We start from the raw sequence: 18,396 nt of genomic DNA, 5'->3' as shown, positions 1-18,396 counted from the left end.
AATACCATTTTGCTTTTCAGATGACTTTTTGTGAGTCTGTAATAAAAAGTGCTTGTTTTGTATTTATGAGCCAGAACTCTGCATCTGTTTGTTCAGAAAATATTAAGTAATACTAAAGTACCTTATTACTAAAGTGTATTTTAAAATACTGCTGGATTGTGTCTGATACTAATGTATCCTACTTACACGGTAGGGTCAGTTATTGTTTTGATAATAGTGCCAATGATGCTTTTAATAATGACATAACGCTTAACGTTTTATCAATATAGTAAGATAAATTTGTTATGGAATACATGGTCATATACTGGTTCATAAATGAGCTATAGTGGGTTGTTCTAGGAAATGAGATTTTAAAAAAATATTTTAGAGCTGTTTTGTTTCCTTGGCTATCTTACTGGATTGTACCTTAAAATGCAGCTGGGTCTGGGACAAGGCTGGGAAGGCAATGGTGCTGTAGATAACACAGCTTTGAAGAAACTGGCGAGGGGCTAGATCAAATTGTACACCTAGGCTAGATAGAATTGTACATGGGAAGCAAACTGGTGATGTTTTATTGAAGGCCAAATCCCCGAACTGCTGAGTTGAATAGCTGAGGTGAATAAGCTCTCCAGAGTCAAATCACGTATAAAAACGAAGAGCTTTTTAACTTATAACAAGGGACATTTTATTTAATACGTCATAACGTGGGGCATGCATTTTTAACAGCCACAGAGGGATTTCTCTGTGGTTCCCCGCTTTGCCACCTCAGGTGTGGCGCTGTGCCTCTCCGCCATAGCCCCGCTGTGCCTGCGCGGGTACACCCGGCCGGGCAGCGGCCGTCGTGGAGGCACCGCGGCACGGGGCAGGTGGGGGCCGGGGACCCTCAGGCGGCTCCGCCGAGACCCAGGGGGGCCCTGCGACAACCCTCGCGTGTGGGGCGGCCAGGGAGGGCGGCTCGGAGCCCGCCCCGGGGCCCGCCTCATCCTCCCCTGTGCCCTGCGCGCCGCCCGCCGCCATCTTGTACATAGCAACGGTTGCCGGGGTCGGCCGCCATCTTGTATATAGCAACGGTTGCCACGGCCCGCCGCCATGCCGGGGGTCGGGCGCTGCCTCCAGGCAAAAGACTCGGGTCTGCAGGAGCGGGGAGCCGCCGTTCAGCCCCATCTCCTCCTTACCGCACTTCCCGAGAGCTGGGTGAGCGAGCCCGGGGGTGAGGGCCGGTTTGGTTTGGTTTGTTTTCTATACCAAAACTGTAGATTCTAGGGGCAAAATCCTGTCTTTATGCGCAGTACCTAATTACGACCGCTTATTATTTAAATGATGCTGTATTACAAACATTTCGTACTATTACAAACTAATATGTGTAATTATGCACTACTTTAGGGTAAAATTATTTTTATTAGATTTGCATCTGCACGTGGTTATCAACACATGCTGCCTGGCTGGCTACCCTCATAATACCTGTTAAAATAACATTTTAAGTGCAATGTAACGTGCTTTGTGGAGCAGAGATTGGAATTGAAGTAGAAAAAAATGCAGTAAAGCAGTTCAAAGGTACAGAGAGACAGGAAACGTCTGCTTTGAACACCTCGCTTCATCTGTTACAGGCATACTGGAAAAGATCTGTATTAGTACAATAATATAATCAGAGACCCAGAAAATGCAGTTAGTGAGGAAAGGCAAACAATCAGATTAGTTTTGGCTACAGAGAAGACAAGGGCTATCACTCCTTAAGATGCAGTGAATCATCTTCGTTCTGGGGAGAAAAAAAAAAAAGAGAAATCACTGCACCATCATCTTCTTTATCCTGACCGCTCTTACTTAAAATAAGTAATACTATACCACGTTTAAAGAAAAGCAGGTAATGGGGTAGGCATAAATATGGTAACTTTTCTTTAAGACTTTCTGATATGTTCTGTCATGCAGAACCAGTAAAGTTGTGCATATTCTTTTCCCAAAATATATCTTGCATATAACCATATACTTGTCAGTAGACCTCTGTCAACAACTGTTTGCATGATCAAGTCTTCAAATTGGAGGTTTTTACTTTTGTGACAATAGTTTTGCTTGCATAAAAAAGTAATAGCTGGGCTATTCCTTAAATTATTGTTGCTTTAAAAGATAACTAGATGTCCATAGATTTTTTTTTCCTCTTCTAAAATTTAGTTATGGGTGATGAATCAGTACCATATTTGCTGGACCAAGGAACCACAAAAACTTATCAAATACCTATTGGTCATCTGGACTACAAGTTCATTGAAAAATGCACAGATGTTAAACACCTGGAAAAGATTCTCAGGGTATTAAGGTATACATATTTTCTTAATTTTATTACTAATTTTATTCCCCTTCTGTAAAATTTTTCTTTTGTAACTTTAATATCTTCCATTTTAAAGGTCTGGTGAAGAGGGATGTTATCCTGACCTGACACTGTTTTGTGAAAAGCGTATTGAGCATTTAGACCCGGGGAGCAGAGCTCTCAGGAAAGACAGGCCTGCAGCCACAGCTTCTGATTTTACAGCTGAAGAATGGGAAACAATTAACGGTGAACTGATGGTACAGTATTACTCTAGTTTATAGTGGTCAGTAATGTAATCACTCTGATGTATCAATCTGGAGGGATTGTTCAACTTCATCTTGTGCTTAAGCAGAGCATGATTATTTGATTAAATCAGGAAGTGATAGAAGAATTCTGTTTTTTTTTATTATTATTTTTTTTTTTTTAATTTATTAACGTCACTGAATTTTTAATGCCCATTATAACTCTAGAGAACTTCTTTATGTATTATTTTTCATTAAAAAAAGCACAAAATAATTGCAAACTACATTTATGAAATCCACTTTTCTCAATCTGTATATCTAAAAACAGGAGAATATTCTATATTGTTTCTATACTGTAAGAACGGAAGAGTACTTTATCCAGCTGAAAATATTGAAGAAATCTAGATGGGCATAAGCATTTTAGATGATGGTATTTTATATGAAAAAGATTCTCTTACAGTGAAGAATGACACTAACATCTCTTACCTGTGATTTAAAAAAAAACAGATGTGTATATGAAGCAATTATTTTTCTGGCCTAGAAGCAAACATGCTATGAATTGAATTGTGCAGGAAAAAGTAAAGCAGCAAAATTAATTTTATGAGAAATTAAGCATAGTTGTTTATTTTTTAGTAGAGTCTATGAGAAGATATGCAGATGCTTTTTGTTGCTTTCTGAATCTTTAGGATAACTTAGAGGCAATTTTGTTTATAACATGTTCTAATCATATTATGCTATTTCTGTTTGAAATCATTTATTTCCAGTCCTTCAAGGAAGCTTCTGCCAGTGCTTAATAACCTCTTCAGAAGAGATAGACAGGGAAGGAGGGGAGGTGGATGTTGCCCTCTGTATTAGGGAAAGGTTTGATTGTGAAGAGATGCTTCTTAGAAACAGCTATGAACAGGTTGAGAGCTTGTGGGTGAAAGTTAAGGACCACACCAATAAAAGTCACCTTTTGGGCGGGGTCTACGACAGGCCACCTGATCAAGAGGAGCCTGTGGACGAGGCATTCTTACTTCAGGTATAATAAGCATCATGCTCGCACACTCTCATCCTGATGGGGGACTTCAGCCACCTGGATTTCTGAGGGAGAAGCTACCCTGCAGGCTGTAAGCAATCCAGGAGATTCCTGGAGTGCGCTGAGGATAACTTCCTGGTCCAGGTACTAGACAAACCAACCAGACAAGAAGATGAGATCCTCTGAAACACTGTTCTCAGGGACAAAGGTGCTGAACAGAGCTGGCAGCTCTTTAAGGATGTTTTCCTTAGAGCACAAAAACTCTCCATCCCCTTGTGTAAGAACGCGGGCAGGGAGGGCAGATGACTGGGATGGCTGAGCAAGGACCTGTTGGTCAAACTGAGGGACAAGAAAGGAAAGCACAGGCAGTGAAAGCAGGGACACGTGGCCTGGGAAAAGAATAGGGATGCAGTCCAGATGTGCAGGGATGGGATTGGGAAAGACAAAGCATGAATGGAACTGAGCTTGGCAAGGGATGCAAAGAATAACAAGAAGGGGCTCTACAGGTATGTTGGTCAAAGAAGAAAGGCCAATGAGAGTGTAGCCCCTCTGATGGACAACAGAAGATGAAGAAGTCTTAGGTACTCAACAACTTCTTTGCCTCAGTCTTCACTGACAGTTGGGCTTCCCATGTCCCTCGTTTCCCTGAACCCATAGATGAGGATTGGGTCCCACTCAGTGTAAGCAAAGAGCAGGTTTGAGACCACCTGATGAAAATAAACAAGAATAAGTGTATGGGGCCTGATGCCATGCATCCCAGGGTCCTGAGGGAACTGGCTGATGGAGTTGACAGGCTTCTCTCCATCATATTTGAAAAGTCGTGGCAGTCAGGTGAAGTCCCTGGTGAGTGGTAAAGGGGAAACATCACTCCCATTTTCAAAAAGGATAGAAAGGAGGACCTGGGGAGCTACAGGCTGGAAAGCCCCACCTCTGCGCCTGGGGAAATCATGGAACAGATCCTCCTAGAAGCAATGTTAAGGCACATGCAGGACAAAGAGGTGATTTGGGACAGTCCGGACGTTCTACAAGTCTAAGTGCAAGGTGCTGCACCTGTGCTGGGGCAGTTCCAGATGAGGACAGACTGGGAGAACAACTCAATAGGAGCAGCCCTGCAGAGAAAGACTTGGGCCAGCAGTGCGTGCTTGCAGCCCAGAAGGGCAACTGCATCCTGGGCTGCAGCCACAGAGGAGTGGGCAGCAGGAGGAGCAGATTGTGCCCCTCTGCTCTGCCCTGGTGAGGTCCCACCTGGAGTGCTACATCCAGATCTGGGACCCCCAGCACAAGAAGGATGTGGGGCTGTTAGAGAGGGTCCAGAGGAGGCGTGTGAAGATGACCAGAGGCCTTTCATGTGAAGAAAGACTGAGAGATCTGGGGCTGTTCAGCCTGAAGAAGAAAGGGCTCCGGGGTGATCTTATTGCTGCTTTTCAGTAATTAAAGGGGGCTTATAAAAAGATGGAGAACAACTTTTTCTTGTTCAGATAATGACAGGACAAGGATGAATGGTTTTAAACTAAAAGAGAGGAAATTTAGATTAGAGGTTAGGAGGGAATTCTTCACTCAGAGAGCAGTGAGGCACTGGCACAGGCTGCCCAGAGAACCTGTGGATGCCCCATCCCTGGAGGTATTTAAGACCAGCTTGGATGAAGCCCTGAGCAACTTGATCTAGTGGGTGGCATCTCTGCCCATGGCAGGGGAGTTGTAACAAGATGATCTTTAAAGTCCCTTCCAACCTGAGCCATTCTGTGATTCTGAATGATTAAAAGCACTTTTGCTTTTATTTTGCATATTTGTCTTTAAAATGGTTCCCCTTTCCTGACTCTAAACAACAATAAAGGCAGGTGTGGATGTAACTCCTACTGCGTTCATCATTATCTGTGCTCAATTTGGCAGTGTGACTTACAAAAATAACCCTTTTAACCAGAGTAAGGAACTTAAGTTTATGTTGTTTTGTTTTTTCGTTTTAAGCTTGATTTTAAACTTTGTTTTTAATCTTCCTTGTAATGGCTTTTCTCCATTAAGAGCAATGCATTATAATGGTAATTGTTTGTGTCATTGTAGACTGTGTATCCGTTCTACTGCTTTAAGGTACAGATATATTACTTATTTTCAGAGCTGGGTGACAGAAATGCATGAAGATGATCATAAACCGCAGGTTTTGAGAACAGACATGCTGCTTGAAGGACAAGATAACTTGCCTCCTGTTCGTTGTTCCAGCAGCTGCCTTCCTGCTAATCAGGTATCTCCAGTTTTCTAAGGCTTTATTTTTACACGTGTACGTTAGTTATGTCTTTCTAAAATCAGAAAATGTCACCTGTAAGAACTTCTATTCACTGGGCATCTTTAAATATTTTGTTAACCAGAAAATAAAAATCTTCAAGCTGTCTTGCAGGAGACCAATGCTTAAACAAAAGTGCTTCTTTCGTACTAGCATGCTTCTTGTAGTAAAGTTATAATTCTGATCAAGAACTCATTTCTGAAGGAAATCTCCTTAAACACTCTTTTATGTGTTTGCTTCACATGAAGTGCGGTGTTAAAGCAGATGAACTAGGTTCCTTTTGGAGGAAGCTATGCCAGGAGCTGTATTCTGCCATTCTACTGTATCTTACATATGTAATACACAATCTTATAATATTTTACTAATACTAAATACAGTGCTGCTGGAGGGATTGACAGAAAAGTAGGTGTGGGAATGGGATTTTTTTTGAATTGTCAGATGTTACTATGAATGGTTTCAGTCTGATCCCCACTGTTCCGTTTGTAATTCTGGGACACTGTCACAACAAATTCATTGAAGCATTTTTCTTTTTGGAAGTTAGAAATTTAAATTAGAACAGATCCTTTTGGAGCATGTGATATTTCTTAATTGTTAAAGTAACACTTTCAAATTATTGGTTTGAATTCCTATGTTTCAGTAAATGCCTGATTTGTGTTCCTATATTGTCACAAACTACTTCTTACTGTCAGCCAGTATTTAAACACCAGACCAAGATAATGGAGAATGCAAAGTTATTGCCATATATAATATACAAAGAGAAACTGGCTGCTTGGACAGGTGTATGCTTTGTTGGGCTAAATACTGGATGGTGTCCCCAGGGCTTGGTATTGGGACCCATCCTGTTTAATATCTTTATCGATGATTTGGATGAGGGAGTTGAGTGCACCCTCAGTAAGTCTGCAGACTTACTGCAATGCTACAGGCTGGGGGAAGAAGAACTGGAAAGCTGCCCAGTGGAAAGGGACCTGGGGGTATTGGTCAATAGCTGGTTGAATATGAGCCAGCAGTGTGCTCAGGTGGTCAAAAAGGCCAACAGCATCCTGGCTTGTATCAGAAACAGTGTGGCCAGCAGGGCTAGGGAAGTGATTGTCCCTCTGTACTCAGCTCTGGTGAGGCCGCACCTCAAGTACTGTGTTCAGTTTTGGGCCCCTCACTACAGGAAGGACATCGAGGTGCTGGGGCATGTCCAAAGGACAAGAAAGCTGGTGAAGGGTCTAGAAAGCAAGTCTTACAAGGAGCAGCTGAGGGAGCAGGGGTGGTTTAGCTTGGAGGCTCAGGGAGACCTTATCGCACTCTACAATTACCTTAAAGGAGGCTATAGTGAGGTGGGTGTTGGTCTCTTCTCCCAAGCACCAGGTCATAAGACAAGGAAATGACCTCAAGTTGTGCCAGGGAAGGTTCAGGTTGGATATTAGGAAAAATTTCTTCATTGAAAGAGTTGTGAAGTAGTGGAACAGACTGCCCAGGAAAACGGTTGAGTCACCATCCCTGGAGGTCTTCAAAAAAACTTGTAAAGCTTTGTGACGTGGTTTAATGGTGGACTTGGCAGTGCTAGGTTAAAGGTTGAACTAGATGATCTTTTCCAACCTAAATGATTCAATGATTCTAAGTTTTTATTACTTTTATTCTCTATACAAGGTTTAGGTATTAGTGTTATTACCAAGGAAACACAGATACAGCTTTATGTTATTTGTGGTATATGATTTCTTTTCCTTTTGTCAGTGAAGGCTACCTCTGAAATAATTGTAACCTTTCCTGGAAGAGAAAAGAGAGGCCTGAAATTGTGTTCTAGAATTCAATCTTTTTATGTAGCAGTGCAGTTACACCACTACTAGATCAATACTGAATAAAAGGAGGCTTTTTCTATACTGCACACTAAGACATCTGTACAATGAAATTTCAAAAAAGCAGATTAATATTTTGAATCTGTTGTTATTTGTTGTTTTTGTTTGTTTTCTATTTGATAAAGCAATGGGCAAGGTAGTAATTGTTAAACATATTTTGTTAATCAATTACGTCTATAACTATCTTTTTCACTAGCATCACATAACTTTGTAATGTGATGTCAGGTATAAAGTTGGGATGATAAATTAATCCTCTCTGCTAGAAAGAAATCCACAAACCCTTCCATTTGATTGGAGACTGCATATCTGATGTGGTGCATAAAAACTCCAGGAACTTCAGTGAAGCAGAATCAATGATTAGATAGAAGAAGCTTATCAATGAATAGATAAATACTTCATGTAAAACTTCCCTTTTTTACACAATATGGAAGTTTCTTAATACCCTGGTTTTCATTTCACACTGCCTAGGATTTTGAGGTTACAACTATACTGTAGAATAAAAGAGGACTGGAGAAACAGCTAGAGTGTTTTTGTTTTTAACTGTCCATATTGCTTAATCAATTTTACTGCCTCCCTTTTTCCAGGACAAAAGGAAAGCATGTCCTGGAAGCATTTTTTAGAAATAGTTCCAAAATATTGTATGGATGAGATTTCAGCAGACATAGGTTTCTTTGCCAGACACAATGGGCTACAGTCCATGGCATACAACACATATTCCAAGTTCTATGTTATGAAACTGTCTGTGATGTTATCTATATAGCCCTCGTTATTTTGGATGCTCCAAATTGAAAAAGAATACTGGTTAGTTGACACAGAATAATAATGTGTTAGTATGGGATCCAGAGGAGAACCAAGGCCAAATTGTTTGTCATCTGAACTAAATACAGTCTGTACTTCGTTTTTAGATGCAGAAATAACTCACTTGGCTTCAAACGCTTTGGGATCCATGCAATTTGGCAAGAAACATGGCAAGGGCAGAGGGTTGTTCTTTTTTTGTTTGTTTGTTTTGTTTTGTTTTTGTTCTTTGCCTGTAATACCAAGTACCAATGAAAAGTTAATACAGCATGCAAATGTAGCTTTTTCATGAAAGCCTCTTGAATGAGATGCTTTGAAATATTACTGATTGAGAAATTCCTTACTCCATTGGAGCCACAATTTGGTTACAGTGGTCCCAAGAATATGAGACCTAGAATATTAAGGATTTTTGAAATTTTGAGTCAATGTTTCTGCCTTATTCCATGAAAGGATGTGTTCAAGTTTGTGTAGTTACTTTATAAATGTTCTTCTGAGAGTTTCATCTTTTTTTGTGCTCATTCAAATTAAGGCCTTCTGGTTTGAAAAGACATTTGGTATTTTAAAAATTACAAAGTTTGTAATATACCCCAGGATACATACGCAATGATGTAATATTCCAATAAGCCATATTTAGGAGTTACCTCCTCCAAACATGCATTAATGTATGTCATTTTGTCTAGCTTCTTGAATGACTGAGAACATTAAGTGCAATTCTCAAGTCGAATACTACAAAAGCTTATGTAACCTAACATTATGGATAGCTGTAGGTGTTTATAGGAAGGGCCACATTTGCATTATGTAAATTGAGGTGTTTATATGCAACTTCAGAAGTGTTACCTTGCAACAGTGTCACCACTGGTAAAGCTAGTTTAAGAGGTTCCTGTTTGTTTCTTTGGTTCAGTTTATCACATGCTCACTTGAACTGGTAAAAATATTTAGGGGTTGCACTGTGGTATCTATTAAATTGTTTGTTTGAACCCAGATAATTGTAAGTCTGCAATCCTACAAGAAATTACCCTGGTCTAACTTGGTGAGAGATGGATTGCAAGGTAAGAGGAGGGCTGAACGGCCAGCAAAGAGTAGAAAATAAATATTTTGAACTGGCTGTACAACTATGGAGTACCTGTTTAGAACCACACCTTGCTGCTGAATATTGTTGAAGTCAACAAGCAGGGAAGGGCCATTATCGGAAACATAGTCTGATGATAGAGATGGAAGAGATGCCAGAGGTGGTGGCTATGGAAATACATCCCATATACATTAGGATAGGAGCTGGATTGTGATACAAATCAGTCGAGTCAGTTACTGGGACTGATTGTTGCAGGATAAATTGTCTAAAACCTAGAATGAGAGTAAATCGTCTTGGAAATTAGCCTGATTGGTGTGTCAAATAAGTACAGACACTATCTAGAAGAAGCCAAACCAAATTTTCATTTTAAGTTTGTTCAGAGGGCTTCAGGGGCTGTCAGAATCTGTGCATTGCATTCTCCTGGGAAGGACAAGGCTAAAATGAGGTTACTGATTCAATCTTGGTGTTAAACATCTCGTTACAAGGCTGGGATTTTCCAAGAGTAAGTAGAGTTTGTTGCTGTATTGAAAGGATGGTTTCAAAGCAACACAAAATACTAATTAGGAAGAGCAGTGTCTTCTATCTGAAAGTTTTATCCAGCACCTCTGTGACACATAACAGGGCAGTGGAAAGTGTGAGACTCAGATTACAATGGTCCATCAAATACATAAAGATGTTCTTTAAAGCAAGATAAACAAAATTTTCAATACTATGCTGAAATTAGTCATGAACAGTGTTAATTAGTGCAGATATGTATTGCAGAAATTAAAAAAAAAAAAAAAAAAGGCTGTGAATTTTCTCTTTTGAAAATTGTCTTACAGGCTGGCTGTTTCTCTTTCAGAATGAAAAATTACAAAATAAACAAAGAAACAAGAAAAACATACCACGGGATTACAGCGAATGGGACAAGTATGTTAAGCCCTTTATTTTTTTTATTAACTCATTTATTTATTCTATAATGGAACGCTATTGGGGGGGAAGGCTGCTGTTGTTGTTTAAGTATTTTTGAGAAACATAGTATTAACTTTTCAGGGAATTATAATAATTCAGTGAAACTTATGTTTTTCATAATAAACATTCTGTTAAACAGCAAATGATGCATTGTGGTGCTGCTAACTGAAAACAAGTTATCTTGTATTTTTTTGCTCAAGTGTTGTGAAATATAACAAGTCAACAGAAAATATAATTATTTTTTTCAGCATCTAAGATACAAGTCTATGGAGGTACATTTAAAAAAAAAAGAAGAATTAAAAATAGCTCAATTTATATTTTATATATATATGTTATTTAAATAATGTAATGGTGGCATATTACCCTTCCCAGTTGGATGACAAATAAATATTGACTGTGGAAGGGGCAAAATGCATTCTTCTGTTTTTTGTGCTAGTGGCTTCCCTCTAGCTCCTTAAACAATGCTGCAGAATCTGTTCTAGTGAGAATACTATTGTTAAAGCAAAGGCTATCTTTCATTGTCATAAGCAGAAAAGTTTAGTGTAGGAATTGGTTATTACCCTATATTTTTTATAGGATTATAGCTGCAATATTTATTCAATATAAATTCCTATACACTGTTTTCAAAAGCTGTTTCATAGTAATCTTGGAAGCGTCCTAGATTGTTTTCAAATTTCTCTCAAATTACACTATTAATCACTTCAAAGGCATTTCTTCAGTATTTCTAACAAAGGTTAATACCAGCATCTGATAGAAGTGGAATCGAGCCTGAAGATACAATTCAATTAATTTCACCTGTCTTTTGTTGGAGATGGTTGTTTGTTTTTGAGCAGAAGGGATGAAAAAAGGAGTGGTAATATATTATGCAGGAGAAATGGAAAAAATAGCATGAGGAAAGGAGGTAACACTAAACTTTATTTTTTCCTAACTAGTCATGGATAATTGAACGCTGCCTTTATGCCTGCTTACCTTTAGTTTAAAATGGAAATAGAAAGCATACCTTTCTATTAGTAGAGGACTTTTACTGTGCAACATTATTGTATTTGTCATTTTTATTAATTTAAGGTTTGATGTGGAAAAGGAGTGTTCTAAAATTGATGAAGGAGCTGAAGAAAATAACTCAAAATCAAGATTCTTTAACAGGCCACATCTACCTCTAATTGAAAAGAAAATAGATACAACTGGTAATGCCTTAGAAACATTTTTTTCTCTAACTGTAATACTGTGTTATAGAGTGTGAATCTAAATTGAAGAAGTAAATTATTGAGGTAAAATTGCCTATATTTTTTGGCACCTAGAGATTATAAAAGTTCTTACGAGGTCAACTGAGAGTGAAGCCATATTTAAAAAAAAATTAATCTGCTAATAAATCAGTTAAACTATTTGTTGCATTTAGGTTGAGAGAGCCAGGTAAAAATACAAAGCACACTTCCACTATTATAATTTAATGGTGGGGTAACCTCTTTCATCTTGTATTCTGAACTGTGTGCGTATCAAAGTAATTTATTTTTTATTATAGAAAATGTAATTAAAAATGTCTTTTAATAATACATGTTGTTTTAAAAGTAATTTAAATAATATGACATTCAAAAGTATTTTAGCTGACAATGTTGTGATTACATCTGTGCAAGTTATTAATTGTTGTGATGTATAATTATTTGTTTTCTAGGCATGACAAAGAAAGAGAAGATCTTTATTGCTACTCGTGAAAAAGAAAAGGGCAACGAAGCTTTTGCCAGTGGAGATTACGTGGAAGCGGTGACATATTACACTCGGTGAGTAAATACTATTGTATTCTTTTATTTTAATTATTGTTACTTGTGAACGTTATTTTTAGAGCAATAGGGATAATTAGATTATTGTCAACAGTGCAAAAAGGTTTTACAGGAGAATACTTTTCAGCACTGTTGCATCCTGATACTAATTTTTGTCAGGAAGGAGGGGATGCATAGTGATAGGACAATTTGCAGATGTCACAAAGTTACTCAGATCTTTCAAAACCATTGAGATTCAAGGGCAGGTTGACAAAAATAAGAGGAGGCTCGGGGGAGACCTTATTGCTATCCACAATTATCTGAAAGGAGGTTGTGGTGAGGTGAGGGTTGGCCTCTTCTCCCAGGCACCAAGCTATAGGACAAGAGGGAATGGCCTCAAAGTTGTTCCAGGGGAGGTTCAGGTTGGATATTAGGAAAAATTTCCTTGCTGAGAATGGCTAGGCATTTGAACAGGTTGCCCAGGGAAATGGTGGAGTGGTCATCCCTGGAGGTCTTTAAGGAAAGAACAGATGTGGTGCTTAGGGACATGGTTTATTGGGTGTTATTGGTGGTAGGTGGACAGTTAGTCTAGATGATCTTAGAGGTCTTTTTCAGCCTTAATGATTCTATGATTCTACATTCAGGCTTTCTAATGATGAGCACATCATGGTCATCTTTTTCAGGAGTATATCAGTACTACCCACTGCAGCTGCATACAATAACAAAGCTCAAGCAGAAATAAAACTTCAGGACTGGGACAGTGCTTTGCAGGATTGTGAGAAGGTGTTGGATATGGAACCTGGCAACGTAAAAGGTGAAGTTTAACACAAATGTGCCTTTATATATTAGTTTATTTCTAGCAAATAAAATGGTTCATATTCATTCACGTTCTTGATTTCACTGAGCTTTAGATCAGTTCTGAGTATGAAGAAGGGGGAAATTAATGGCTATTCTTAAGCAGAAGCATGGAGCAACTCATTTTTTTTTATATGATGACAATAAGTGCTCTTGTGTTTGTGCAACACGTTGTTTAGATAATGACAACACTGAAGTATTAATCACCTTACAAGCAACCTGTAAACAATGAAAGTTGCTGATTTAATCCTTTCTGAAGACAAAGGCTTGAATACAGCCTGAATACAGTATTTGCATGTGAGGAGCAGACAAATCGGAAAAATATGAGGGGATGCTTTTCACGAGTCATGATTGCTATCTCAGCAAGTGAAATTGCATCATTAAAAACAACCAAGAGAACAGTAATTAGTAATATAGCGTCATTATGAAGTAAACTCAGAATCTTTAAAAAAAAGATTTACACTTCGTATGTCTAGAAAAATAGCCTAGTTCTCCACTTAATGCTTTTAAAGTATATACAATACTCTGTTCCTTTGTAGCTCTGATGCGCCGTGCCACTGTTAACAATCAGCTGAAGAATTACGAGACTGCTATAGAGGATCTGAACAAAGTGTTGTGCATTGAACCAGAAAATGCTTTAGCTAAGGTAAAGACACATGACCCACAGATGACTAGAAAAAGGTTGTAAGCAGCTGTAGAATAAAGTGCATACCATTTATATTGTTTGATTTGAATGTGAGTTCTGAGGACATGATCGATCTACGGTGCCAGTGATCAGTTTCCAAAGACCACTTAGCAGCCTGTGATGGAAATTAGGTACCTGAATGTGATCAAATATTCTATTTGCTACTGTATTGTTAGAACCTGTAGGCACTGAAGTCTTCTGTATTGAAGTAATGTAGGTGCCTAAAATGTAGCTGCTGAACATGCTCACAGTATTAATTCATTGGTCAATCATCAAAGTTACTTGGAAATTTCTGTCAAAAAGATGCATTGGGATAGGAGTATTTAAAGTTTGATATGTAATTCACAAGAAAAAATCAAAGGAGACGCCAGACTTTTATTGTTGTGCTGGTCAAGGTAACCTGAAAGGAGAAGACCTGGGTTCTGGTCTCACTTCAACGTGATGTTGTAAATACTCAGCTCTCATCTCCATGCTAGAATGAAAATCAATGGATTGAGAGCATCCCCGAGGAGCAGGCCCTGGGGGTGCCGGTTGATCAGAAGCTCAATGTGAGCTGGCAATGTGCACTTGCAGCCCAGAAAGCCAACCATATCCTGGGCTGCACCAAAAGAAGAATGACCAGCAGGAGGTGATTCTTCCTGTCTACTCTGCTCCCTTGAGACCCCACCTAGTACTGTGTTCAGCTCTGGGTTCCCCATGAACATGGATGTATTGGAACATGTCCATAGGAGGGCCACAAAAATGATCTTCAAGCACTTCTCCCATGAAGACAGGCTGAGAAAATTGGGGTTGTTCAGGCTGGAGAAGAGAATGTGCTGGGCAGACTTCATTGCAGCCTTCCAGTACCTAAAGGGGGCCTACTGGAAAGCTGGAGAGGGTCTCTTTATCAGGGTGTGTAGTGGGAGGGCAAGGCGTATTGGTTTTAAACTAAAAAAGGGTAGATTTAGATCAGATATTCAGAAGAAATTACTCACTCTGAGGGTGGCACAGGTTGCCCAGAGAAGCTGTGGATGCCCCATTCCTGGGAGTGTTTGAAGTTAGGCTGGATGGGGCTCTGGGCAACCTGCTCTAGTGGGAGGTGTCCTCACCCATGGCTGGGGTTTGAACTAGATGATCTTTAAGATCCCTCCAAGCCAAGCCATTCTATGATCCTGCGATTCTTTGAAAAACCTTGCGTACCTTCTTATGAATATGGACCCTTCTAGGTCAGTTTTGGACCTAAGAAATACGATGCTTTCTTTGAAAACTCAAGGTCAGGATGTGGTCCTTGTAGGAAAAGATTAGTTTGTATCATTTCACTGGTATTTTCTCAAGGGTGTTTTGTGGCTTAGAACCCAGTCCTTAAATTTGAACGCTACCTGTCCTGAGGATCTTCAGCACTAGGCAGTTTTGATACTAAACTGCTCTTCACCTGTTAATTAGGAGTCTATCATACTGCTACCCCCCAATTTTATAACATGTGATTCCTGGATGCTGTGCAATTGCCTCATCATGTGAATTCCATTTAGCTCTTATTGTTGGCACACTTTAAGCTGCTAGCAGCTTACTGATTAGTACTACTTTCTGTGGAGTTACTTGATCCAATACTGCTATTGCTTGCATCAGAAAAGTTAGGGAGGTCCAAGCCTGTACATCAGGTTCACCATCTACCGCATTCATGCCCATTGGGGTGTTCTGCAGCTGAATTCCTGTCCAGAGTAGTTCCGGAGTTCATGTCAACCAAGGAATCAACCTGCCTGCTTTTTTCTCTTTTTCTTTTTGAACACATCTCTCTAGATTTGACTTCTGAAAGGGCACTTTTGTTTCTTTTCACCTTTACAAGACTGATCCACTAGCTTCTGAGTCTGTGCTGACAAACTACACAAAAGTTTTTGTGCAAAGGCTATGCTGAGACTTCTTAGAATACCAGATATATGATACTCATTGTGAGTACACTCTTCCGGGAATCCAAATACATCAGTACCTTCGCTGAGTATAATGCTGCTGTTGCTGAAAGCAAAATTCTGTCTTTATGCATGTCAGCTTTTTTGCCTTGGCTGAGACATCTATAGGTGACAGTGGGGTTTTTCTGAGTTACTCTGCTTGAAGGATCCTCAAAACCCTCTTGAGCTACTTAAAAATACATGGAACACATGCAGAGTGAAGGTTTATATGCAGAGTCACTGATTTATTTGCTTGTCAGTAACTGGAGTTTTTCATTGTACTTTTCCACATGAATCTTTGCTTCTTCCTGTCTTTAACTTTTGCTTGTTGAAGTGAGTACTGAAATGGCACTTCCTCATACAGCACTGAATACAAAACAGAATAGAGCATAATATTGGGTGTGTCTTACTCTGTTCTGAAAGCATGAAGTGCAGTTGGAGCATTTCTTTGATTCATCCAAAAACATTTATGGAAATGAGAGGCTGTCTGATTATCTAATTTGCAGTTCTTACACGAGGAGCAAAGCTTTTCATTATTCAACAGTGTCCTTCTGCTACACTGCTAAGAAATTGTTGTCTCTTTTGGTTCTAGTTCAGTCATTTACATTAGTCCGTCAAACATCTATCAGATGCTGAGTTCTTGATAGCGTAAATTTTGATAAACTGGTTTTGGGCTTTTTCAGAGATTCTGGGAAGAGCCTGTTTGCCATGGGTCTCTTCTGAGTAGACCATGCTGGATATCACAGTAATACAATCTACTTCTATTTATTTACCTATGCTTAAGCAAAGAAAGGAATGTATTTATTTGTGTGATATCTTCTGATTAAGTTTCTAAGAGACAGAAATTGGGTGTTAATCTTGGTTTTGATACTCACTGTTGGAAAAGTCACATTTATTTTCTTTTTTGTATTGGTAACATTTATCTGCATGATTATGTATTCAGGACCTTATATGTATTATTTAACAGAGTGTATTTCTGGGTATAAATTACAATTTATATACCTATAAAAAAAGGCTTCTGCTATTACTGTTTATTTCTCTATTGCAGAAAAATCTGTTAGAGACTGAAAAGAAACTGATAGGTTTAAAGCCTGTCTCTAAGACTGAAGGCAAAGGAAAAAGAATACTTATTGAAGAGATAGAGGATTCTGAAAGTAGTGAAGAAAGAGGAGAAAATGCAGAGGAATGTGGAAGAAGCAGTGGAGATAAAGGTAATGTCATGTCATTTCCTGTTTAATTTTAAGCTGAAGAAAAAATTGTTGCCTTTGATATTATAATCTTTATTCGCAAAATTCATCCATACTTGCTTGCAAATAATTTCCCCTGTTCGAAGACTAAAAATACATAGAGTCATAGAATAACTGAGTTGGAAGGGAACCATAAGGATCATCGAGTCCAGCTCCTGGCACCACACAGGTCTACTCAAAAATTCAGACCATATTACTAAGAGCACAGTCCAAATGCTTCTTAAATTCAGACAGGCTTGGTGCTGTGACTGCATCCCTGGGGAGCCTGTTCCAGTGAATGACATCCCTCTTGGTGATGAACCTCTTCCTGATATCCAGCGTGAACCCTCCCTGTTGCAGCTTGACACCATTCCCTCAGGTCCTATCGCTGGTCACTAAAGAGAATAGATAGTCAGCTGGCCCTCCACTCCCCCTCGTGAGGAAGCTGTAAACTGCGATGAGGTCTCCCCTCAGCCTCCTCTTTTCCAGGCTGAACAGGCCAAGTGATCTCAGCCGCTCCTCACACGTCTTCCCCTCTAGGCCCTTCACCATCTTAGTAGCCTTTCTCTGAACACGCTCCAATGGTTTCACATCCTTTTTGTACTGTGGTGCCCAGAACTGCACACAGTGCTCAAGGTGAGGCTGCACCAGTGCAGAGTGGGACAGTCACTTCTCTCAACTGCCTAGCAATGCCATGCTTGATGCACTCCAGGATACGGTTGGCCTTCCTGGCGACTGCCCAGCTCTCAAATCTGTCCAGATCTCTCTACATTCACTACTTAAAGTAGATCTGAATAGGAAGTCTAGAATCCAATTTTGTTAGACATTTTTTTTAAATATTTCTAAGAAAGGTATAACAAATGCACACGGAAAAATGTTGCTAAAAGTCACCTTCCTCCCTGTGTTCTGTATAATTTTATACCTTTCCTTTGATGAAGGACCCCATGAATATTCTGAGATTAGAGAACATCTTGTGTTCCTTAGATTTTCCCTTGCACAACTCTCTTACCTTCCTACCATCATCTTTTTTCTTCTGCATTTTTCCTCTTAATTGGATCAAAGGGCCTAAAACTGATCAAGTATCACCTGATTTTTTGTTGTTGTTTTGTTGGAAATGGTTTCAAGGGTTTTTTTGTTTTGTTTTTTAACATGAGGTCATCTGCATGCACTAAAAGTATATATTAGAGATAAACAACCTGTAATTCTTGTACTGTTCACAACTCACAAGCAGTTGAAGTGCAGCTCCTGTTCCTGTATTAGTGTGTGATTAACTGCAAGAGTGCTGAGATGAAACTGCTGGCTTAATCAGAATGAATGACTTCAGGAGGAAGTGGGGTAGCAGAAATTTCTGAGGCTTGCTTTTGGGTTCAGCTGCATGTCTAGACTCCAGCCTGACACAGAACAACATCGCTGGGTTGATTTCCACCCTTTCCCCCTTTCTGTTGTTTGTTTGTTTGTTTTAAGGTAATTTGGCCACAGACA

General features: G+C 39.4%; 1 protein-coding gene across 3 annotated transcripts in view; it reads left to right on the top strand.

Annotated features, from left to right (window-relative positions):
- Nucleotides 1-1,017: 1,017 nt before the first annotated feature.
- The window catches only part of SPAG1 (sperm associated antigen 1), a 41,499-nt gene continuing 24,120 nt past the window's right edge, over nt 1,018-18,396 (top strand). The window contains exons 1-10 of one of the 3 annotated variants that reach the window (XM_072034425.1): nt 1,018-1,173; nt 2,146-2,287; nt 2,376-2,535; nt 5,649-5,774; nt 10,363-10,430; nt 11,538-11,656; nt 12,142-12,247; nt 12,910-13,040; nt 13,621-13,727; nt 16,737-16,899. In XM_072034425.1, coding sequence (XP_071890526.1) covers nt 2,148-2,287; nt 2,376-2,535; nt 5,649-5,774; nt 10,363-10,430; nt 11,538-11,656; nt 12,142-12,247; nt 12,910-13,040; nt 13,621-13,727; nt 16,737-16,899 — 1,120 coding nt within the window. In that variant the 5' untranslated portion in view covers nt 1,018-1,173; nt 2,146-2,147. Of the gene's footprint in view, nt 1,190-2,145; nt 2,288-2,375; nt 2,536-3,382; nt 3,542-5,648; nt 5,775-10,362; nt 10,431-11,537; nt 11,657-12,141; nt 12,248-12,909; nt 13,041-13,620; nt 13,728-16,736; nt 16,900-18,396 lie in introns of those variants that run through there. The other 2 variants (XM_038174944.2, XM_072034426.1) reach the window with 2 other exon arrangements.

The sequence above is a fragment of the Anas platyrhynchos genome, chromosome 2 (genome assembly GCF_047663525.1).
Source record: "Anas platyrhynchos isolate ZD024472 breed Pekin duck chromosome 2, IASCAAS_PekinDuck_T2T, whole genome shotgun sequence".
Classification (NCBI taxonomy): domain Eukaryota; kingdom Metazoa; phylum Chordata; class Aves; order Anseriformes; family Anatidae; genus Anas; species Anas platyrhynchos.
The sequence above is the reverse complement of the archived record's forward strand: the minus strand, read 5'-3'. Positions and strand labels throughout refer to the sequence as shown.